Source organism: Trichoderma evansii (assembly GCF_050947405.1).
Source record: "Trichoderma evansii strain SZMC 28006 chromosome Unknown GGI43scaffold_23, whole genome shotgun sequence".
Taxonomy (NCBI): domain Eukaryota; kingdom Fungi; phylum Ascomycota; class Sordariomycetes; order Hypocreales; family Hypocreaceae; genus Trichoderma; species Trichoderma evansii.
The window spans coordinates 538,312-561,509 of record NW_028145183.1 but is presented as its reverse complement, the minus strand read 5'-3'; the positions used below and the strand labels follow the sequence as shown (position 1 = coordinate 561,509).

The 23,198-nt window shown below is 51.3% G+C and overlaps 7 protein-coding genes across 7 annotated transcripts; 4 read left to right on the top strand and 3 right to left on the bottom strand.

Moving 5' to 3' along the window:
• Positions 1-1,797: 1,797 nt before the first annotated feature.
• Positions 1,798-2,889, top strand: GGI43DRAFT_425262 (uncharacterized protein; the record flags this gene model as incomplete). The annotated part of the gene is made up of 2 exons (XM_083208488.1): positions 1,798-2,361; positions 2,584-2,889. The coding sequence occupies 2 exons, from the start codon at positions 1,798-1,800 to the stop codon at positions 2,887-2,889; spliced, it is 870 nt and encodes a 289-aa protein (XP_083057149.1).
• Positions 2,890-5,169: 2,280 nt separating this feature from the next.
• Positions 5,170-7,508, top strand: GGI43DRAFT_205955 (uncharacterized protein). Its single transcript, XM_083200127.1, has 2 exons — positions 5,170-6,209; positions 6,277-7,508. Exons 1-2 carry the CDS (start codon positions 5,572-5,574, stop codon positions 6,866-6,868), a joined length of 1,230 nt encoding a protein of 409 aa, XP_083057148.1. The 5' UTR covers positions 5,170-5,571; the 3' UTR covers positions 6,869-7,508.
• Positions 7,509-7,684: 176 nt separating this feature from the next.
• Positions 7,685-11,488, top strand: GGI43DRAFT_425260 (BRCT domain-containing protein; the record flags this gene model as incomplete). The annotated part of the gene is made up of 3 exons (XM_083208487.1): positions 7,685-9,253; positions 9,554-11,096; positions 11,133-11,488. 3 exons carry the CDS (start codon positions 7,685-7,687, stop codon positions 11,486-11,488), a joined length of 3,468 nt encoding a protein of 1,155 aa, XP_083057147.1.
• Positions 11,489-12,307: 819 nt separating this feature from the next.
• Positions 12,308-12,676, bottom strand: GGI43DRAFT_387219 (uncharacterized protein; the record flags this gene model as incomplete). The annotated part of the gene is made up of 1 exon (XM_083203898.1): positions 12,308-12,676. One exon carries the CDS (start codon positions 12,674-12,676, stop codon positions 12,308-12,310), a length of 369 nt encoding a protein of 122 aa, XP_083057146.1.
• Positions 12,677-13,455: 779 nt separating this feature from the next.
• GGI43DRAFT_205923 (DAHP synthetase) lies at positions 13,456-15,497 on the top strand. Its single transcript, XM_083200126.1, has 3 exons — positions 13,456-13,810; positions 13,903-14,465; positions 14,520-15,497. The coding sequence occupies exons 2-3, from the start codon at positions 13,987-13,989 to the stop codon at positions 15,484-15,486; spliced, it is 1,446 nt and encodes a 481-aa protein (XP_083057145.1). The 5' UTR covers positions 13,456-13,810; positions 13,903-13,986; the 3' UTR covers positions 15,487-15,497.
• Positions 15,498-15,934: 437 nt separating this feature from the next.
• GGI43DRAFT_387217 (glucose-6-phosphate 1-epimerase) lies at positions 15,935-17,079 on the bottom strand (the record flags this gene model as incomplete). Its single annotated transcript, XM_083203897.1, has 3 exons — positions 15,935-16,315; positions 16,381-16,689; positions 16,822-17,079. 3 exons carry the CDS (start codon positions 17,077-17,079, stop codon positions 15,935-15,937), a joined length of 948 nt encoding a protein of 315 aa, XP_083057144.1.
• Positions 17,080-18,133: 1,054 nt separating this feature from the next.
• Positions 18,134-19,881, bottom strand: GGI43DRAFT_387216 (general substrate transporter; the record flags this gene model as incomplete). The annotated part of the gene is made up of 3 exons (XM_083203896.1): positions 18,134-18,499; positions 18,560-19,734; positions 19,794-19,881. The coding sequence occupies 3 exons, from the start codon at positions 19,879-19,881 to the stop codon at positions 18,134-18,136; spliced, it is 1,629 nt and encodes a 542-aa protein (XP_083057143.1).
• Positions 19,882-23,198: the final 3,317 nt, after the last annotated feature.

Here is a 23,198-nt window from a genome sequence, read left to right as displayed (position 1 = left end):
CAAAAAGAGGACCCTTCTGCTGTATGATATATGAGCTGCATGACAAGAGGAGAGAAAAAATTGCTAGTACATGCCTCCTACATATGCCAGGCATGATTGCGGGTTCTTTTTCTCGGTGTTAGATCCACGTGCATGCAGATGCGGTTGGACAGCAGGTGGAAGATGAGAGCATTTGCCGCCCTTTATGCAGAGAAGCGTTTTAGGAAATGGGCTTTTGGTAGGGTGGGCGCTTGTTGAGTGGGATGTGGTGGGATGTTTTGTTATCATGATTTTTCCCGGCAGAGGAGAACGGTGGGAGGCTGGCGGTGATCACCTCGTACCATCTACTTATTTAACAGCGAATGCGGCCGACTCATTCCACATGTGAGCTGCGGCCTGGGGTAGTAGTAGGAAGCAACATGTGGAGTATCAAAATAGGTACACGTAGTAGTATTTGCAGAGTGTCGTGATACTGGCTGCAGCAAGTTGCCGCGGGAATAGGTGACGACGGTGAGATGCCGCATAGTTCGGTATAGCAGCCACACCCTCGGCGTTTCAGCTTGTTTTGGCTACCAAATCGACATCACACACATGGTTCTACACACGGGTTAGCATTTCGAGCAGTAGAGAAGGACTGATGCTGTTAATGCGCCGCGATTTCTATTCTGCATCATATGCATCTGCTGTGCTGGTGTAAGACATGTGTTACTCGTTTGAACTATTATTACCGCCATTGGTAGCACATGCATATGCATCATCGACACCAAGAGGTGGTACATGAGGATGTAGTGGGAGTCTCAGGGCGTTCGGTCTATAAGGGGATTGGCTCGATGCAAAGCCATGTTGGAGGGTTGGCGCTGAGGCGTATTGGATCATGGAAAAGGGGGGATGGGATAGTGGCGCCAGACTTTGAACTGACAGCAACTTTAGGAGCGAGCCGGGCCGCCGGTCGAGTCTCGGGCGTAGCATTGACCGGGAGAGTGCGTTGTTGACGATATCTTGGCGTCATTAGCACCCAAGACACCGGAGTAGGTGCAGCAACGTCAGTGTGCATGCACACATTGTTTGGAGCAGAGATAGACGCGAAGCTGAATAGGAGGTATGTAGGGGCGGAGATGCATTAGTAGCGGTAGTCACCGAGCCTGATGTGTGGCCGAGAACTGATTAACAGCGCCTTCAATATGTTATACTCGTACCTAGGTACATACTCCGGAAGCTTAATCCGGCAATATGATGATACTGAGCTGGTCGAAACAAACCGCGCCTGTTTCACATGGAGTACGAGAGAGCAAAGAAACTATCGGCGGCTTAATTTGCTCCGGCAACGTTACTCGCTAGAACACATCCGGTGGAGAAGTATGAGCCCGACCAAAATTGGTGCGCAGCCTAAACTCGCTGGGGCTGCATATCCAAGGGAAGGAAGAGCTTAGAACGAACCGATATTGCGATGGATTCGAAGCAATATAATACTAAAGACAAATGTGGAGAAAGCGAGAACATTTTCGTAGCCACAGAGGGACACACCACGCTTTGCAGGGGACAGTCGCCGTAGGTGAGGAGTAGGTGACCAAGAGTTGCTAGTTTTGACTCTGTCTTTTGCTCTTGGCAAAGTCTTGTCTCTTTTGTGTGCCAGCCTGGTATGATAAAGGGCTGGGCCTATTCGCCGGCCCCATAGCCGCATATGTAGGTACATTAGCACAGAGTTTCAACCGAGCATCTTGCCGGAGCCAAAAGCCCATTACCAGCGGGAATTACATAGTCTTCCTTGATAAGGTCGCAACTAGATCAGCCGGACTGTAGCTATGAGACAATGAATGCATGGGCATATGGATAGAGGGCGCTTCACGCGCAGAACTAGTGCGTTGTGTCATTTGCTTGGCCATTTTCAGCCGTCCTATCCTGGCAAGGTTGGGCCTTTTTGCTTGTTTCTTTTTGTCCCTTTTCATTTTCGGTGTCCCGTCGTTTCTTTGCTTTTCTTTTTCGGTGGCGAGCCCCTTATTCCATGCAGCTAGGCCACGCCTAATGCCCGTCTGTCCGCTAGAAATAGATTACATGGCATCTTTGTTCCTTGTTGTGGCAATCCGGTGGGATGTCTGCTGGGAGGAGGAGGAACCCCGGGCTCGCAGCTCGGCACAAGCACGAACCGGCCATTCTCTCCGCAGTCGTCGGCGCAGCTTGGGATTGCGTCGGAAGTTGAAGAAGCCCCTGTTTGTCGACTGGCAGCTTCTTATCATCAGACCTTGTTGTCTCTGTTTCAACCCTCTATTTCATAGCCCCCGGGAGGTGGATAAGGGGGGGTCGTTTGTAATTGATGACGGTCAGAATATACTTGATACTGCTGCCGCTGCTGGTAGTGCTAAAGCTAAAGTTTTGGATAACAGAGTAAAGAAAATGGCATATTCCTTTTTACTTTTAATTCTTCCGGCATCGCAGGTGCTCTAGGCTGTACAGACAAAACCGCAATGGTACATCTGGTCCAGCGGGGCCCAGTAATATTAGGAATCTGATAGAGATGGCACTTTCCATCCTTCGCGGCTCCCAAACAGGCTACTCCGGAATACTATCATGGCAATTGCTAATGGCAACTGCACTCGTACGAGTAAGTACCCCGTACTTGTATCTTGTAGCGCGTGCAGTGCTTGCACGTACCTGCCTTGGCGCTGCTGCTACCCACGACTACGTGATCGGTACGGAAGATTTGCGCTGGCCTGTGTTGGCCTGTGCGGCGTGCCACCCGCGCCTAAGTGTTTTTGCTGCCGTCCCTGGTACCCAGCAGGTACCAGCCGGGCGCTTGCTCCCCTCCTTCCCCCAGATTCTCGCTTGCGTCCAAGCGCTGCTGCCAGCCGATCCATCGACAAAAAATTTTCTCTTCGGTGTGATCTGATGCAGCTACTGGCGCTGGGCTCCTGATCTGCAGGGCCCTTTTACCTTTTCCCCTCTTCTGGGATTTTTTCTTTCTTCTTTTTCTTTTTTTGTGACGATCGTTTCTCGCTTTCTTTTTCTTAACCCTTCATTTCGCTCCCTTTTTTATAACTGCCTTCTTTCCCCTTTCGGTTAACTCACCTCCATCTTGTTGTAATCTTTGTATCTGCTCTGTCGCTGGCCTGATCTGATTCGTAGCCCTGCTGCCCACCGGTTGAGTCTCAACGCTCGGCCCCAAGACACATCGCCATGATTACGAACTTCCTCTTTGGTGACGTTGTTTGTGTCGTGCTACTAGCAGGACTACTAGTTAAAAAGCCTCATCGCTCTCTAGCCGCTCTGGCTTCGGCATTAGCCCTACCTAGGTTTAAGACGGAGCAACGCATCGAGTAAGCGAGCCTATAACAGAAAACCGAATCGTGATGCCGCTGCGAAGTTCCGTGTTCCGCTCATCCGCCCTGGTTGCTGAGTGATTCCGCCGCTGTACATAGTATTCCGTGACACGACCTGGGATTAGCATGTACTACTATCTCGTTGCGATCCCCGCCCGTGCACCGTGATCCCTTCTGACGACGTTCAACTTGGCTCGCCTGATGGTGTGGTGGGCTGCCGCGCCCATGGCCTGAGCCTTGACCTTGCCCTCAAACAGGCTTGGTCCTCCGAGCTAGATCCCGAGCAAACCCGCCGCTCACTGGATTCTCGGGTGCTAGGCCCCAGGACCTGGCAGGGATATGGTTAAATGCTTCCGGTAGGCCCATTGTCGATATTATTAGCCTCCGCCACGACACACAGCACAAAGGCTCGTGCTTGTGCCACTCCACGCTCCACGCACCAGGGACTGAGGTACTCGGTACCGCAGTGCGTGCCTCTTGCTGCGGGCGGAATGCATGCCCAGCGTGGGAGTGCGTTCTGCAAGCTGTAGGTACCTAATACCACCACCACTCACCAGCCCACAACCTTGTCCACCTTGGGGGTGCTCCCAGAGCTCGTCTCATAACATCCCAGACCGAAGCTCTTTTCATCCAACCTCGGCCCTGTCCAGCTTCACATTCGATTTGCGGCCGGCCTTGGCGTCGCATCGCCGTCCAACCTGCTCTGGCGCCTCTCGCGACGCAAATTGACTGACTTTGCGCTGAGCTCAGGCCGCGTTTTGGGCCGCTGGGGCTGCAGCCGTTTCTGATCTCCGGCCTTCTCTTCTCGCCGCTGTTGGCCAGTCGCATCTGTCTATCTTATGCAGCCCAGCCCACGACAGGACCCCGCGTTCTTGTTGCGCCTCTTTTCTCCCTCCTGACCTTTCCTGCCAATATTTTTTCTTGAATTTTTTTCTTTGGCGGGGTTAAACTGGCCTTTAACGCGCCTCGCAGCCACACACGGACTCACTGCGCAGAGGGAGAAGCACATACAAAGTACACGCATCGAGACGACCAACCAAAGCGAAGAGACAAGAAGAAACAACCGCATCGACCTTGAGAGTCGCCTGTAACGACCAAGTATACTTGCTCATCCGGTATTGTTAGCCATTTTTTTCCCACTTGTGTCTATCGCCTCCCCCTTTTTGCCCCGTCATCTCTCTGTTCGCATCACATCATCATACGCCCAGCGCATGCCTCTCTGTTAGTAGGTAGCTTCGGCGGTGGATATTGTACACGGACATTCTCTGCCCTCTCTGTCGCTCTGCTGGTCTTGTTTATTTTGCGAGACTAATCGCCCGCAACCTGCCCTTCAGCTCGCGCCAGAACACCTGCAGTCCGATCGATCATCCCTCGCCAAGCTCGTCGCCGGTGCAAATCGCTGCCATAGTCTGCGCGGCCGGAGGTGGCCCGTATCCCCCCGCCTCGTCTCCCAGCTGGCTCAGACTTCACCATCTAATCTCGCCCTCTCACCTTTCTTCACCTCGCTTCACCTTGCATCGCGCGTCTTGCCCGGGCCCCGCCCCCCGCCAATTATGGGAATTTGATCATCCGCACCGGTCCGCCGTCCTCCAGCCATGAACTCCGTCCACAGCCTGATTGACGCTCCTCCACCAGCCTCGGCCCAGGTCGCGGCCCAGCTTGGAGCCCAGGCCGGCGTTCACATCCACGACTACGCAGTGCAGGAACAGCCTCACGCGCACTCCCAGCTGCAGCGCCTGGCCTCTCCGCCACCACCGGCTCCGGCGTCGGCTCCGGCCGTGGCGGGCCTCTCGCTATCTCCCACGGCGCCCGCCTCGGCCCCGACGCCAGTTCATACGCCGCGGCCAGACGACCTGCACTCGCGGCATCTGCCTCCACCGTCCACGCCGTCCATGGCGCATTATGTCTCCATCGCCTCGCCGCCGCTGAGACAGGACACGGGCTCGTCAGTCTCAACGCAGGCCACCACGGCTACCCTGGCCTCTACTGAGACCAACAACACATCGTACAGTGCCGACACCTCCCCTAACCCGCACCAGTCCATTTTCTCCCTCAAGGATGGCTCCGACGTCTCTAACAGCCGTCGAACCAGCAGGAGACGTACCGGCCCCCTATCTCAACAGTCTAGAGAACGGGCTGCCCTTATTAGAAAGCTAGGAGCCTGCGTCGACTGTCGCCGCAGGAGAGTTGCTGTAAGTCATGGCCCCGACCAGCATCATATGCAGCAGAGGCTGACCTCAAGCTTCTCTCTTTGCAGTGCCACCCAAGCCACCATAACATGACTTGGGAAGACGTCGTTAGCAAGTTTCACCACAGGCCACACAGCCCGGCTGTTCAGGACATTGCGCCCTCACTTCCTACCGGCCGGCCTCTCAGCCCCGCAACGAGCCTCAGCACGGCTCAGCCCGTCTTCACTCACGATCCTCAAGAAATGGACGTAGATACTGGCTCTGCGCCTAGCCACCATCATCAGCCTGGCCGACCCCCCCTGAGCGAGGCCCGTATCCGCACCCCTCTACCCACAGGCCCTAGACTAGAAAAGTCACTGTCCTTGCCGGGCATTGAGAGCCTAAAAAACGAAATGCAAAATAATGCTGCGCGCATGCTCTCTGCCACTACTCGTGGCCGGTATAACTCGGTCCAGGCTCTTTTATTATTTTGGCAAGATGATGATGATGCGCTATTGGTCCAGAATGCGGTCAGAGAACTAGCTGACGTCTTTGACAAGTACTATCATTATACGTTTCAAATCCAGGTTATCCCTTCCTCTTCAGAGAGCTGTAAAAGCTCATGGAGATGGCTGTCGCGAAAACTCAACGACTTTGCTGAGGAGCGTGATCAGCGTGATGTTTTAAAGATTGTCTACTACATAGGCCACACTTATCTCGATGGAAATCGCGACATGGTTTTGGCAAGGTACGCCTTGGCAAGTTCAAATTGACATGTACGCGTTTGCGCTAACTTTGGCTCTCCCAACTTGTAGCTCCAAAGACCCTGAGAGAGCTTCCACTATTCGTTGGAGCGGCATGCAGCAGATTCTCGAGGAGGCGTGCGCGGACACTCTCATCATTATGGATGCCGCGTATTTCCCTCCATCCAGAATCGTAAGACAGCAAGGCGTATTAGAAATCATAGCGGCGTCCTTATCAGAAGACCATCTCACCGCTCTGGATCGGTGCGCCTTTACTAGAGCTCTCGCTGACCAGTTACGTACGCGCGCAGCGCGCCAGACGCCGCTTTCAGTGGTCGAACTGCACTCAATCCTTCTGGCCCTTTACCCCAAGCTGGCCCGGGATCGAACGCCTGAGAGAGAGATCATAATGAGCTTTCCAGCCCCACTGCATACCATGACGTCCGGAAATTCGAGGCTGCCTTCGATATTTCTCTCGCCCGTTCAACAGAGCAGCCCTCTACGGAGCAGCTTTTCTTACGAAAATAGCCCACAGCTACATTTGGCTATCAAACTAAACGACGACAACATTGACATTGACAGCTGGAACGAATGGCTGCGAATGATGCCGGAAGGAATCAAGGACATCAAGGTTGATGGCCCGTTTCGGACGACTTTCAGGTAGTCATAAATACGGGGGGATGGCTGCTGCTTATACGCGCCATGCCATTGCTTCGTAAAACACATATACGACGCAGTGGATGCCTCAACGTGACCCTACGCGCCGGAGCTAGTCTCACTATCCCACCGTTATCTGTCTCACTTATTTGCTTTTTACCTTTCTTTCTATTTATTTTCAACCTGGAAGCTGCCTCGAGCTAAGAGCGGAGGGGATTAACAATGATGGGGATTGTTTTAAAAACAAGCGTGCGCACTCATGTATACAACCATACCACTGATGAGTCAATGATTAAAATTTCATATCATGACATTATGTAGCGAACATCTGGGATTGGCAATAGCCAACCATAAAAAAGTATTGTACCAACTCTTGAAGAAGCAGTGTTATATTGACGGCTGGAATAGGGAGACTTGGGAGTTTCCGTCCATGTCAAAAAGGCGATCTGCTGTGTTTACGTACATGTACGTCATTGCGATATTGTGTGCGTGATTATCATTGCGTTATGCATATCGAAATCTGGAGACATAGCGATTGGGTCAGCGTACTGTACAAGTGTCATATAAGAGAACCCCGGTCTGGCAGAATTGCGGGTCGCGTCGTCGCCGAGCAACCGGCAGCTTCCCGCGATCCCCACTAATGCATAACAAAAAATGCCCCCCAGCCTCCACCACGCTTCCCTGTCGCGCCAACATTCACCGCCCGATAGTCATGTCAACACTAAGACCCTTTTCAACCGCGTATTTTTGTTCATATTGATCTCTGCGCAAAGGGAATACTGCGCGCATAAGAGAATAACCAGTAATCCCAACCCAGACAACGATGCGCTCCCCACCCAAGCGTCAAGCCAGGGGCAGGCCGCCTAAAAACCCTGAGTCAACGACGGCGACCTTGAAATCTACCAAAATTGTCACAGCTGCCGCAAAGGCACGATCCGCTGTTCCGTCAAGCCTGACCGCGAACACGAAGAGCACGGCTGCTAAGAGAAAGGCGAGGACCGATGACGCGGATGAAGAACAACAGCCTTCGCTGGCCAAGCGGCCGAGGGGGCGGCCTCCTAAGAAGCCGGTCGAGGAACAAGAGAATGGTGCTACCAAGCCCGCAGCTACAGCTTCAGCGATGGCGTCTACCGGAGCATCACGAGCGAGAGTAACGGCGAAGAAAGGAGTTTCAGAAATCGCAAAGGAAGAATCTACAGCACCGAAGCCGACGCGTGGCCGACCGAGAAAGGTTGTTTCCAAGCCCGAAGGAAGCGACAACCAGCCTGAGCCAGTTAAAAAGGCGCGCGGGCGCCCGCCAACAGTGATGAAATCGGCCACAACGACAACAACAGTAGCCAACAAGCCACCGGTCAAGAAGGTGGTAAAATTCAGAGAACCTGATAAGGAGAATGTAGAGCCCGCCGCAAGCCCACCGGAGCCTGCTCCAGTTGGTATGCGTGGTCGCCCAGCACGACGAGGCGGTGCGGCAGCAGCCCGGACTACGACAAGACCAGCCGCGAAGCCATCAAAACCTCAAGCCGGCAGCAAGAAGCCGCTAAGCCCCAAGAAGATTACGCAGTTGACTCTTTCCCAATATGACTCTGAGGATGAATTGTCTTTGGAGAAGCCGTTGGCAAAGAGTGCGATTAAGCTTCCGTCTAAGAAGTCAGAAATCGCTCCTATTGAGATTGAGCCCGAGATGACGACTGTTGCTGTGAATACGGCCATGTTCGATCTGCCAGAGCTGAATGCAACTCTTTTTGGATCGCCGGCCAGGCGACCCACCTCGCCACCGCGAGATACGATAAAATCTCCAGCTAAAAGGATCGCGATGCCACTGCCAGGATCTGCATTAAAACTGGGCAATGAATCGGTTGCCCAGACGCCTTTCAAATCTTCAACGCTTCTTCAGTCAGCCGCCAAGCGACCTCAGTCTCCTATGAAACCCTTTATCTTCTCGGCCCAAAAGGAGCCGGCAAGTGAATCGACGGCGAAGCCTTCCATGCTTCAGTCGCCAGCGAAGCGAGCATTCCCAGGCTTCAAATCGCTATCAGATACTCGACAACCAGACCTCCCAACTCTGGATGAGTCTCCTGTTGCAACTCCAACTCGGCCTGGCAAATCTGCACAACAGTTTTTGGTTGAAGAAGAAGAGGAAGAAGAAGAAGAACATGAGGCAGAAGAGGATGATCCTTTTGCAATTCCAGTTATAAATCTTCGATTTACCAGGAGTCCATCTGCTGGGCCATCCCGACAAGCCGATCCAGTCTCTACAGAGGCAGAAGTGGAGGAAGAGGTAGAAGACGAAGACGAAGACGAAGCTGAAGCTGACGATGAGGAAGAGGGGGAAGTTGAGGCTGAAGACCAAGCTGAAGATGAAGCTGAGGAGCAAGAGGAAGCGAAAGAAGAAGTGGACGAAGCCGAAGAAGAAGTGGACGAAGCCGAAGAAGAAGTGGACGAAGCCGGAGAAGAAGTGGAAAGGGAGGCGACAGCAGAAGCAAAGGCGGAGGTAGAGCCTGAAAATAAGGAAGAAAAGGGAGATGAAGAGGAATTACAGGCCACTGCCATTCCAGAAGCCTTGGAAGCCGGAGAAGAGACTGAGGAAGAGGCAGATGATGCCGCCGAAGAGAGTATTATTGTCGCGACAGAGGAGTCTAATGATGTGCCGACCGAAACCCAGGATAGGGATACAGATGAAAATGAAAATGAGGGCCAAGATGTGGATGAGGATGAGGATGAGGATGAGGACGAGGGCGATTCAGAAGACACAATGGTTCTTGACGATCACGTTACAGAAGAAGAAGAATATGGCAATTCCTCCCCAAAAGTCGAGACTTCAGCGGCAAATACCCTCTACCAACTTCGAGAGAAAGACATGGATCCCTGCCATGATATGAGCGCGATGGCTGAAGATGCAGATGATACGCTGCCATTTGAGAGACTTGCGGCCACGCCTTCCTCCCATGAAGAAAACACGCCAAGGACCCGCAGTGCAATGAAGGGGTCTCGCAGGTCTACTCTGGGATTCTCATCTCTATCTGACCAGCTCGGCTCTTGGTCAGCGGCAAGCCCTGTCAAGCACGCCGTTTCGTTCGCGGAAGAACTTCAGCTATCAGACGCTGAGGATCATGAAAGCCCTGAAGACGAAATGGCGGAGAATGCTGAGGAGCAAGACTTGGAAGAAGAGACTATGATCATAGACGAAGACACAGTTCTTGCCCAAGAAACTAACGAAATGACTCTGTCGGATCCTATGGAGGGCGAAGATACATCTAATACTCGTCAATCTTTTGATGATAGCCTGTCGGATGCTAGCCAAGAGTATGGAGATGAGAACCAAGTCCCAGTCGATAGTCCTGTGCCTATTCCAGTGCCTCAGGCGGCGCCTATAACCCCCGTTGGTCGTCCTACGACGCGATCGTTCAACACAACAACCAAAATTCCGACCAAGCCAGCTGGCATTTCAACGCCAAGTCCGCTGAAAAAGAAGAGCTTCAGCGCCTCGCGTGCTGCTCCAAAGCGCCCCGGCCAACCCAAACGAGGTGCTCCTGTCTTGATTTCTACTCCAGAGAAGCAGCAGCCGCTAAGGCGAAGCTCACGGAATATCAGCACGATTTCTGAGGAGCCTAAGCAGACAGTCGAGCCGACTACGCCAGCAGCAAAAGCGGAAAAGGTGTCAAAGATTGAAACGCCTGAGCAGAGTGCTGAGCCGTCTACGCCAGAAGCAAAAGCAGATTTGTGGTCAAAGATTGGAACGCCAGCGCGCACTCCTCGCAAAGACCTCAACTCCAACCTGCTTCGTGGGGCCATTGTCTTTGTCGATGTCCACACGAGCGAAGGCGCGGATGCGAGTAGCATCTTTGTCGAGCTACTCACCCAGATGGGCGCCCGGTGTCTGCAAAAGTGGAGCTGGAACCCCAACAGCGCAAGCAACAGCGAGACGACCAGAGTGGGCATAACTCACGTCGTCTTCAAAGATGGCAGTAAGCGGACTCTAGAGAAAGTCAGAGAGGCCAACGGAGTGGTCCAGTGCGTGGGTGTAAGCTGGGTCCTGGACTGCGAGCGTGACAATGAGTGGCTTGACGAATCGCCATACCATATCGACACAAGCTACGTTCCTCGCGGAGGCGCACGCCGCCGGAAGAGCATGGAGCCCAAGACCGTCTCTAACCAGAACGGCTCTGCGGTCAGCGGTTCGCCCAAGGAGAGGCGGGAGTCATCGTCGTCGTCTTCTTCTCCCAAAACACCTAATCGTAGGCAGAGCAGCATCTGGATCCACACGCCGTCAGATACGAGCGAGGAGCAAGAAGAGAAAGAAGAGGAGGACATTGAATGGTCCAACCTAATTCTAACCCCTGTACCCAAGACTCCGGCTCCAGAGGCACTTATGAAGTTTGCTACTGAGACGCCGTCCAACCTTGAGGATGAAGATGAGTACGAGGATGAGGAGAGCCCATCGTTGAGGAGAGAAGAGTTGATGACCCGAACCTGTCCACCCAAGGCACAAAGGTTTGTGGAGCTCGGCGGTGGCATTCTGTCCAGGGACAGTGATGAGAATGTGATGATGCGGCTGATGGCTGCTCGGCGCAAGAGTTTGCAATTTGCTCCCAAGGTGGGCAGTCCCTTGGCCAAGATGTGGCAGTAGGGGATGGTGGTATATGGCGACGATGAGCATGAATGCTCAGTGTAAATTCGAAATCGTTTAATTTTTCAGCTGATATTTTGGCTCGGGTCACGCCCGATGATGAACACTGACGGCTATTTCATGGATCATGGGGAAACGGACACAGAACAAAAAACAAACAGATATAGAAACGCTTGCATTGGTTAGTCACTCGCTTTGGAAAAACAAGGGAAATCTTTATGACACAGATAAGGCAATAGGATGGGCGCTAAGGCGTTTTGAGATATTGAGATATCACGCATGGGCATTGTTTATAAGGGCGTGCAAAGCGGACAGATGGAATTCAAGCCGCAGTATTTAGCTGAACGTAATGAACATGAAAAGTAAATATATACTTGCTCGCTATCTAATCATGACTTGATATCCGTGCAGCCCTGTGGTAACTTGTGAGTATGAATGCTTTTGAACGCCTTTTGTCTTGATTGTTGCAGATGGCCTCGTTGAAGGTGAGTTACCTGTGCCAAACGCTGTCTCGTGTATGCATTGCTTTTGGTGTAGAATATATATATATCCCTCTCCTCCGAATAAGCAACGCCAATTCAATGCTGCACGTAATCAAATCCAAAAGACGATATGTCAAGCATTATTGAATCGGTGTGTGTATCCCAAAGTAGAAGCAGTATCTTCCCACCCGGTAGTAGCAAATCTTTTTTGTACTCAGAACCGCAGCACAGCCCATTTATAATGGTAGTATTCCTTGTATTCTTTTCTCAAAAGTCGTGGTATATGTATATGAAAAGCTCTCGCTCCTTTTTTCTCTTTTATTTTACTTTATTTGTCTTAGCCCCTCGCCGCAGCCCTCAACGTAGCAACAGCATCCCCATCATGCGCCTTCAGCAGCTCCGTCGCCTTTGCTTTTGTCACCTCCAGCTCGTTCACCACGAGGGCCACATCCGCAGCGTCAACTTTCACGTTCTTCTTCACGGCCGCGGGGGCAGCAGCAGCAGAAGCTGCGGCGGGCTTCTTGGCCTTGTCGTCGCCGCCGAGCTTGAGCATGGCCTTGGAGACGGCCTCGGTGTTGACATTGTCGTTGGAGGGGGTGCCTGCTGCGTCGGAAGGGGTGTCGAGCGAGGCGAGGGCCGAGGCGGCCTTGCGGTCTTCGGCGTTTTTGGGGAGGGGGGGCTGGTCTGAGGCGTCGGCGGAGGACATTTTGGGAGGGTTTGTTATGGGTTTGTTGTTGTGGTGGTGGTGTTGGATGGTGGTGGATTTGTTTATATGGAATTGGAGCTTGGGAGAGAAAAGCGGTTGGTGGTTTGGAAGTAGGTCCCTAGGTGGGGTAGAAGAGCTATAGCTTAGTACAGGTGCCTATCAGATGTGCCATGTAACAGTCAGATAAGTACTGCAATACCCCTTTTCGCAATTTAACAGATGGTATTGTTTAAGAGCATGGAATAGAATAAGTCCAAGAGTGTGCTTGTCTTAATTCGAAAACTTGAAGCGGCGTCGCTGTTGCAGTTTTGTAATATGTGTGTATTATATTCTATATTCTACTGATGGAGAGTCGAACTACATGGCAACGCTCTGCAGGTCGAATTATGAAATATCCGTATATGTCAATGTCAATACTGTCCTCATAGATTATCTTACTTTATATGGAACTTTTCTTTCTTTTTAATCATCTTCTTCTCCTCTGTTCTCCAACACGTCTTTAGCTCATCATCGCATTATGCTTTGGCCTTATTCTTCGATTACGTCTTTGGCACTAGCCTTAGCTAATCAATGCCAACGTTCTCCCTTCCATTGTCTCTGAAAGTTTAATACGGCGTGTGAACTTGGCCATTGCTAATTTAGCATCAAAAAGAGAATAATGCTTGAGCCAATAGCTGCTTAATTTCTACCAAAGACTACCCCAGATATTTTATTGACTTGGGCCTGTCAAAAAGTAGCAGCAGCTAGAACACCGTTGGTGGCGGCAAGGTACAATAGGATGACTAACCATTTTGCACGGCATGCGGCACCGCTTCTGATTCGCCAATGCAAGGATCATCGTCACTAAGAGAGAAAGGGCAAGAGAGAAAAAATTCTAAAAAAGGTACGTACTAAAAGTGGCATTATGACATTGCGGTGGTACCAACGAGAATCATAAGTGGCCCGAAACCTGGATGTCCCACTGACTCATATTCATAATAACCGTCATCTGGCTCTTTTTTTTCCTTTTGTGCTTGTCACAAACCAATTAAACCGGTGCTCACATCTTTTGAAAAGGAGCATTTGGGTGCATGCATCTGGCGAGTCGTTGTTTTGACATTCAGAGAGCATTTGCTGCAAGACGACTTCATCTGAGTAAGTTTTGATGCTTCCATCTATTCTATTGATATCGAGGTACACAGACCAGTAGTTGGCTGACACAGTTCTGCAATGCAGCAGGGACCAAGCACTCTTTAGCTTCAGTCTCAGTTTCTTCTTCTTTCTCCTCATTCTCATTCTCATCCTCAGCATCATCATTGCACTCATCCACAATGGCTTCTGAAGGCGTCTCCTCCCAGTCGTGGGATCCCTCCACCTGGCGCTCAAAGCCCATCAAGCAGTCTCCCACCTATCCCGATCCCTCCAAGCTCAAAAAGGCCACCGATGAGCTTTCGCGGATGCCCCCTCTGGTTCACCCCAATGAGATCAATGCCCTGAAAGCTCACCTGCGCGAGGTCGCCCAGGGAAATGCCTTTTTGCTCCAGGGAGGCGACTGCGCTGAGCTCTTCGACTACTGTGAGCAGGGCGCCATCGAGTCCAAGATCAAGCTGCTGCTTCAGATGAGTCTTGTCCTGATTTGGGGCACAAACAAGCGTGTGGTTCGCATTGGTCGCATGGCTGGTCAGTATGCCAAGCCGCGATCGAGCCCGACTGAAATGGTCAACGGCGTAGAGCTGCCCAGCTTCAGAGGAGACATTCTGAATGGTTACCATGTCGACGAGCGTGATATTGATCCTGCCCGTCTCCTCAAGTGAGTTCCTCCAATCCACTCACTTTCACCGTTTTGCTAACATCTCATTTCAAGAGCGTACCACCACTCTGCTGCTACTCTCAACTACATCCGCACAGCTCTCGCCTCTGGTATTGCTGATTTGCACCGACCCCTTGACTGGGGCTTGGGCCACGTCCGCGACCCAGCTCTTAAGGAGAAGTACTCAAAAATCGCTTCCAGCATCCAGCAGACGCTACGCTTCCTGCAAGTCATCAACGCCCGGCCTGGTGAGCTCGAGACTGTCGAGCTCTACACCAGTCACGAGGGTCTCTTGCTCGAATATGAGCAGCCCCTGACGCGCCTCCTCGAGAAGCCCACTCATCCTGGCGTTAGCAGACCCGGCACTCCCCCAAGCTCATCGCCAAGCATCAAGCCCCTCCAGCCTGGCAGTGAATCCAAGGAGTACTATGACACATCCGCTCACTTCGTCTGGATTGGTGATCGCACACGCCAACTCGACCACGCCCACGTTGAGTTCTTCCGTGGCATCGCAAACCCCATTGGTATCAAAGTCGGCCCTTCCACCCCAACCGAAGATATCCTCGCTCTGCTCCGCGCTCTCAACCCCTCCTGCGAGCCCGGCAAGATCACCCTCATTACCCGCTACGGTGCCGGCAAGGTCGCCGAGCTGCTTCCCAAGCACATCCGCGCCGTCGAGGACTCTGAGTACCGCAGCTGCGTCGTCTGGCAGTGTGACCCCATGCACGGCAACACCCTCTCCACGCCCACCGGCATCAAGACCCGCCGCTTCAACGACATCTACAGCGAGCTAGAGCAGTCGCTGCGCATCCACAAGGAGGAGGGCAGCTACCTCGGTGGTGTTCACCTGGAGCTTACTGGTGATGCGGTGACCGAGTGTCTGGGTGGCAGCGAGGGTCTCGACGAGGATGACCTTTCAACTAACTACACATCTTTCTGCGATCCCAGACTTAATGAGAAGCAGGCTCTTGAGCTTGCTTTCTTGGTAGCGGACCACTACTCTCGGGAGCACAAGAAATGAGAAAAGAAAAGAAAATGAAAACTAAAAATTGATAAAGGAAAAAAAAGAGGACGATGAGAGATGGGGATGTACATGAATTATATACATGATTTTCATGAGCGATTCTCCGAGGAAAATGAAACAAAAAGAAATGCATAAAAAAGGACTGTGTGTACACCAGGGGGACGAAATTATGTCCCTTTTTTTTACTTGCATATAAGCAGGTCAACCAACCGGTATGTCATGCCACAAAGGAAAGGAGACGAAAAGACAAAATATGAGATGGAAAGAAATCTGTAGTGCATACATATATCGATATTTATCATGAGAAACCACAATTCAACTTCATTCTTCGAATTTAAACATCATTAACGTGCGTGCTAATATACGAGGGGCAGTGTATTGCGAGTGTGAACGTGTACATTTGTCTACAGATATGTGCATGTATAAATTTTCTCAACTAACCTTCTTACTTCAAGTAAATAGTCTGAGCACCCTCAAACGCGTCACCCTTTTCCAGCTTCTGCCATGAGCTCACAGCACCGGCCTCCGCGCAAACCATGTTCTTCCAGCCGTCCTTGGGCTCGAAATCGCCCATGCCAGCGGACTTGTCGACCCAGGGGTTCCAAACAACCACATCGTCGAGGTTGTCGCGCACAATGCGGAACTTGGCCTCGCCGCCCTCGGTGATGACGACAGGGTGGCTGGGGCCCTTGACGGGAGTGTAGACACGGTCGGTCTCGCCGGAGAAGGCGACGGCATCGGAGGCTTGGTTCTTTCCCTTGACGCCGTCGACCTTGTCGTGGTAGGGAGAGTCTTCGAGGCCAGTGATTTGGACGGAAGAGATGTCCTAAACGTTTTCGAGTCAGCATTTTATATCCAAGGTGCAAAGTGTATGTGTGTATAATGCGTTACCTTAATCTTGAAATATGTATGCAGCAGTGTCTGGAACTCGAAGGGTTCATCACCCTCGTTGGTGATCACCAGTGAGGTCTTCAGGCTCTCGCGGTCAAGCGTAACGCTGTACAGGAGACCAAATTTGTATGACCACAGGTTGCGGGCGGCATCGTCAAGGTTCTCGGATGACAGGCCAAAGTCGAGCTTGACGCTGCTAGAGGATGATTCGCTGGTGGACTTGCCGAGGAACTCCCAGCGGGAGTTGCGGGCGAATCCGTGCTGGGGCAGCTTAGAGGTAGCTTCGTGGTCGGGAGCAGTGCCGAAGACCTAGACGGAGTATGAGATGTTAGTTGGAGACAGAAACACGTGGAAACAACTTCCTACGCGCGTATATAAAGGGGGAGAGCAAGAAAAGGAATGCAATTCCTCTCCTCAGCTTCAAATAGGGGAGCAACATACAGGGAAGACCAGGGGAATGCCTCCGCGCACAGCCTTCGTTCCGTCCAGCTTTGCGCCCTCACTCAGCCACAGCTTCTCGTCTCCAGAAGCATCCTTCCAGCTCAGCACGGTAGCGCCATACAGGAGAATCTCGACGCTCTCGCCGGTGGGGAGCGATGCGGTAACGCGGGAGTTGCCGTGTGAGATGGTGACCTGGGCTTGGGGTTGCAGGCCAGGCGTGGCAGCCAGAGCTGAGGGTTTGTTGGGGCGGTCGACCATGATGATGCGATTGCGATTTGCAAGTATGTATGTAGTTCGAGCTATCGATCGGAAGAGATGATGTATGTAGATGTAGATGTAAAAAGCAGGGCTTCAAAGTTGGCAATTCTAAAGCGCAATGGAATCAGCACAGGACGGCTCAAGCATTCGACATAGGACCGGCAAAAAAGCAACAAGCTTACCCGCTAACACAATTAACTGCACTGTACAAGGACAAGAAAAAAAGATGAGAGAAGGAAAAGCTCCCAGTAAGATGAAGCTGAAAAGGACGAGTGACTGCATCAGCATTAGCTCCATATGGCGGGGTAGCTGTTGCAGTGTTGCAATTACACCCCTCTTCCTCCACTTAGTACTCGGTACTTACCGACATATATGAAATGATGTTATTGGTCAAGTACAGCTACTTGCCACCATGAGCCCTTTGCGACAGAGGCGAATCGTGTAAGAGGACAGGCCTCTGTTTTGCAATCAACCTGAAACGCAGTCACTACAGCCAGCGAAGCTCGTCACACTCTCACAATACAAGTCATCACTGCATGAAGTGCCCTCCTCATATTTCCTATCCAAGAAACGGTACAGGTAATATGCTGTTGGACTCTATTCCAGTAATATAGCTGTAACAGACGTTAAACCTTCACTCGTATATAGACACTGACATGAACAGACAATAGAGGATAGCAAAAGTATAGGCAGAAAGTATTTATAATGAGTTGACATGCCGAGTGTATATCAAATGTACTCGTCATCGCCCTCTAATCCTACTCGTCTATTCTACCTATCGCCCTTTGAAATCATGACACACGTTGTCCTTCAAGAGCAACGCCCATTATCATAGCCCTTTCTAGCTATGAAAATGCGTTAAACAACTGGGTATATGTAACCCCATTCCACATTGAGGGGCCATCAAAGGGGAGGGAGAAAAAAGAAAGAAAGAAAATCAAGAAAAAGGTAAGAATATAAGCCACTGCAAATGGGTGCAGTAAGAATATGCAAGAAGGATTACATAGTCATCATGCCATACAGCGGGATCTAAGTCCTATGTGATGTATGCTATTCATCCCCGAACAGTCTCTTCATCTATGCCCGTGAACATGCCCTTGTTGGCATCGCTGCCCTCACTCGTGCTGCCGTTGTGGTGCTCTGCACCTGCTTTCTCGTCAACCTCATCCACAGGGATAAGAATCTCTCCATTTTTGCCATATCGGCGGGGCTCGACTCTTGCTTGGTGAACGACGTCGAAGGCTCCGCGGAAGCCGGACTTTGCCTTTTGGAAGATGGAGTCCATCTCTTCGAGGGAGCGGTAGGCCGTCTCAGGGAAGAAAAAGTAGACGCAAGGAACCATGAAAGCATTTAGGACGGCGAATACGACATACGTCTTCCACTTGATGTTGGTGAATGCAACGGGGGTGACCATGACAACCTAGTAAAAAAAGTGTTAACTTTACATGGCAAATTATGCAAACAAGGGTGAAAGCCATACCATAAAGTTGAAGATCCAGTTGGACGAAGTCGACAGAGCATTGGCCGGAGCACGAGTTCGTAGAGGTGTGATCTCAGCGGGGTACAGCCAGGTCATTCCCAGCCATCCAATAGCAAAGAAAGTGTTGAAAACGAATAAGAAGACGATGCCCGCAATCTGGAAGGGCTTTTCCGTCGGGCGTGAATTGACACCAGCAAGAATAGCCATAGTGATAGCTTGACCAGCAGCACCAAAGAGCATGAGCTTTCGTCGTCCAACACGCTCCACGAGGAAGACAGCAGGCCAGGAAGCAATGAAATACTCAGTACCGTTGAGAGCCGCGAGAAGGCGAGACATGAAGGGGGACATGCCGAGGTCAGAGTAGATCTTGGCGGCATAGTAGGTGATGAGATTGATACCGGAAATCTGCTGGAACATCTGGTTGACGTAGGCGATGATAGTACGGTGGAGAGTGCGGTTGTGGTCAGCATGGAATAGCTCGCCGTAAGTACCCTTGCTCATCTCCATGGCAGTTTCCTTGATAGCTTGGAATTCGTTCTCGACATGCTTGTCTCCGATATCAACGTCTGATACGGCAGCAATGACTTCTCTAGCTTCATCTTCGCGACCCTTGAGAATGAGCCATCGAGGCGACTCAGGCAGGCCGAGGACAAAAGAAAGAATGAAGATACAGAAGACAATCTGGAAGGCCAGGGGGAATCGCCAAGCAACTGAACCGGGGGCAAAAGATAAGCCAAGGTCGATCCAATAAGAAATCATAATGCCGCCCGTAATGAGAGCACCTTCAACCATGACAAGTTTTCCTCTTTTGTGGGCTGAACACGTCTCAGACTGCCACATGGGGACCGTTGATGTGTTACCGCCGTTGCCAAGACCTGTTATAATACGACCAATGATGAAGTGTTCCAGAGTGAAAGCAGAAGCCTGCAAGATAGCGCCGACAATCATGATAGAAGTACCGAGAAAGATCATTTTCCGACGACCGAGGTGGTTACCGATGAAGATGGTGATGATGGCGCCAATGAAGCATCCCAGATTGTAAGATGCCACAGCAATACCCTGGTAAGTAGACCGCTTAGACGCATCGGCGGGATCCGTGGCAAGATCTGGGTTGATGTCTGGGAACTGGTTAAGGAAGATGGGCAGCGTCAGGATACCTCCCATGACACCTTGGTCTATGAATTGTTAGACAACAGTTGCGATGACTTATAAGCCGTAGTCTTTCTAGACTTACCGTAACCAAACAAGAGAAAATCGCAACCAGCAATAGTGCCAATGGCCCAATTGAGGGCTTGGCCTCTGAGGCCGAAATATTTCCCCATGATGGCAGCTGTAGTCTTCAGAGAGTGCAGTCTCTTGATGTGTTGATGTTGCTGCTTTGATAACCTCCCTTTCTTTGTTTCTGAGGTTGCTTTCCAGCCCTTGTAAGGAGAAAGGATGAGAAGAAGGAAGTAGATGAAGACCCCAGGCTCAGTGAGACAAAGATCAGCACCCTTCGAGGAGGGAGCTGCAAGGCCCTTTTAAGTCACATCGCGCACACTTGTTGAATGACAAACTGGGTCACTGACATGGTGGACATGGGAGTACAAAGTACGAGTCTCGAGCAAGATGGAGGGCCCCATCCACAGAAAAAACCGGGGGCACCGAGCCTCTCTTGGATCTCCCATGGCCGTTCCCGGGAAGTGAGAAGATGGAGAGAGTAGGCATTCCGTAGTCGTAGTCTCGATGGAGCAATTGAGCAAGCCGGCCGGGTGGCGCTTGAGTGCTCCCCCATGGGCGCGTTTTGCACTAGCATTTAGTTCATCTTATTAGTTGGCCGCCTTGTCGAGTCGGGCCCCGGCAACGTGCGAGGAACGCACACGGCCTCGTATGGAGATGCGCATGCGAGGGATTGGAATTACAGGCCAGTGGCGTGGGGAGGAAGAAGAAGAGGCGGCGATCTTTGTCCAGGCAGGCGAAATGCATTTTGTGCATGTATATCAGTCCACCGCCTCGCACGTGCGGGAGATGCCAGATGACGTTCCTTCAGTCGCTCCTGCTTGGTGCCTGTATTGCTACCTGAATACCTAATTGCGGAAGCAGAATGTTTGAAATTTGACAGCTACAACATTTGACCAACTGGGGACCTGCCCACCTGCGTGATCGTACAGCACAGAAAAAGAAAAGAAAAAAAAAAGCCTGGACCTGTTGTGCCCTCTCCAAGTATTCGCACCGAAGATGGAGTAACTACTGCCTTCGTTCGTTTTAGCCCCTGTTCGCTAGCAGTTCTAGTGCTGCAACAGGCTGAACAAATCCACTTAAAGTTCCCCGTCCATACCTCCCATCCATCCTACATACTGAGTCGTATAATTCAAATACTAATGGCAATTCTAGTAGCTACTATTCATACTGTACGAGAAAAATCGTCTAGTGCTGGTCTGTGTTACTCATAACTAATCAATCACGGGCTCGACAATATCGAGATTTCACTGTGGGAGAGTCTTGCTGCAAAGCCAACCGGCCAACCCCCGACTGGAATAAAAGCCACTGCTGGAAATAAAAACTGGTGATGCACACACTTCATACACTCATATAGCGCTCTCTGGAGAACCGTGGGGAAATATCGACGTCATCCGCCGAATCACATTCAAGCTTAATGGTTCAGATGGTGGATCTCAGTGGGAATCAAAGGGGCCTTGGCACGCGTCTTTTGACAAGGGAGAACGCAAAAAGAGAGGACAAAAACGCGACGCAGCATGCAGAAGAAAGGATCAGCATCGGCCACAATTCACTCTTCATGTGAGGTACCGAAAAAATTGGCATCCATACGGAAGCCAGTTTCAGCGTTGAGGGCGCAACTATTGCTGGTGGCGTGTACCAGCTGGGAAACCCGACTTCCTCTCTTTGGCTTAAACCTCGTCGCCCCTTGCTAGGGCATCTTTTTTAAATCTTTCCGGCCGGTAAGCCTAGCAAGCTGACTTGGTGTACGGGAGGTCGGGGCGGATCGGTCAGCAGGAGAAGAGGAGAAGAAGAAAATGCTGCATCGGAAAAAGCTAGCAAGGCTCAGGCACATCTGGCTCCCAGGCGCTAGCTGATCGGTGCATACTAGCTCGCGTAATACCGCCGCCTTCTCTGCTGATGATGTGCAGGCGATTCGCTGCATCTGCCGGTCTTCAGACTATCAGCGCGGATACCTCAACGCCTTGTAAGTCATCTCGCGATATGCTGTGATGAATCAATCTCTGTGTGTGAAGAAAAGGCATCATCAGATCACTTTGAATTTTGCGCTGAAATGAGGAATGGACAAAATCTGGGGGAGGGTCCATTGCTCCAGTCTCGACTCATTCTCCCCGCGTCCCAATTTTCGTTGTCTTATCTCGCGTGCTCCCCAGAAAATAATCATCCCCAGATTTCCCCAGACAGCTACCATTGAATCTATCCCCCTTTCCTTATTTTCAGTCTTCTGGATATGCCCAAAGAAGCGATCCGAGGCACACGAGCAGCATGAAAAACCTGGGGTAAATTAAGTCAAGCCTCCCAACAGGCCTAAGCCTTCAGGGAATTGGGCATGAAAAGGTCCAGACTGTTCTACGAGGAAATGGCCATGCATGCTACTCCAGCTTTTGCAATCTCACGATGGTGTCAGCCTTGGAGGAGTAGCTGACCGATAGCTTCTGCGTCGGGAGCTCCGTATTCCCAGATATGGCATGGGCACAAGTTGAATTCTATAGTGTCATCGGCTTCTCTCACATGGAATATACACATGGACCTTGGGGCCCACATCGACTCCGTTACTACATGAAGCAAGCCAGCAAGGCGTCGAGATTCCCACAAAAAAACAGCTATTCCGTTTTGACGTCACTTGCCGTGATGAAATGGGGCCTAAACTGGCTCATCCAGGATTCTGAGAAAGTAGACGAGCGTTAATCGTGTGTGTGTGCCATTGCATCAATTGCCATTCAACTTGGAACGCTTGTACTGCGCATCCATACCTTGATAGCGGCCTCCCATTGCTCTTAAATCAATGGAGATCAACAGGGCTTGTACAGTACATCAAGCAAACGAATTTAAAATTTAGGATCGGGAGATCATTACCTTCTTCACGCAGATAACCAACCTACAAGCAACCCTTTTCTCCTTCTGAAGCTGCAGGCCAGCCAGACAACCAACAAGGTAGCAGTTTGCATCCGATCAAGCATGCAGCTCCGTACAGCTACAGTATGAAATTCCTAGCCTCCCAGCCATCCAGCCAGTCAAGTCTCGCTGCGCCAGGCAGCCACCCACTTTCTGTGTTTTGCCCAAGCATCGCAGCAGTCCAAGCCTAAACCCCCATGTTTAGAAAAACTGGATCTACCGGCATAAGCGCCTCTCCATTGCGTGTGCCTCGGGACTTGGTGGTTGACATCGGTGACCGCTTGCCGCCGGGCTTCCTATTTGGGTTATCCGAAGGAACGACACCAAGCAGCTAAAACCAGCGGGATGCGGTTCCTGTCCGCAACCGTTATGATTTGGCCGGGCTGACCCAATTTTTTCTATTCTCGTCATGGTGATGTTGGCCGAGTCTGGTGGCTTACAGGAATTGTACAATTTGGCCTCATCGACCTTGTTTGAAGGGGAAATTTGATATGGTGCGTGGCGTTGGAAGAAAGAAATGCGATTA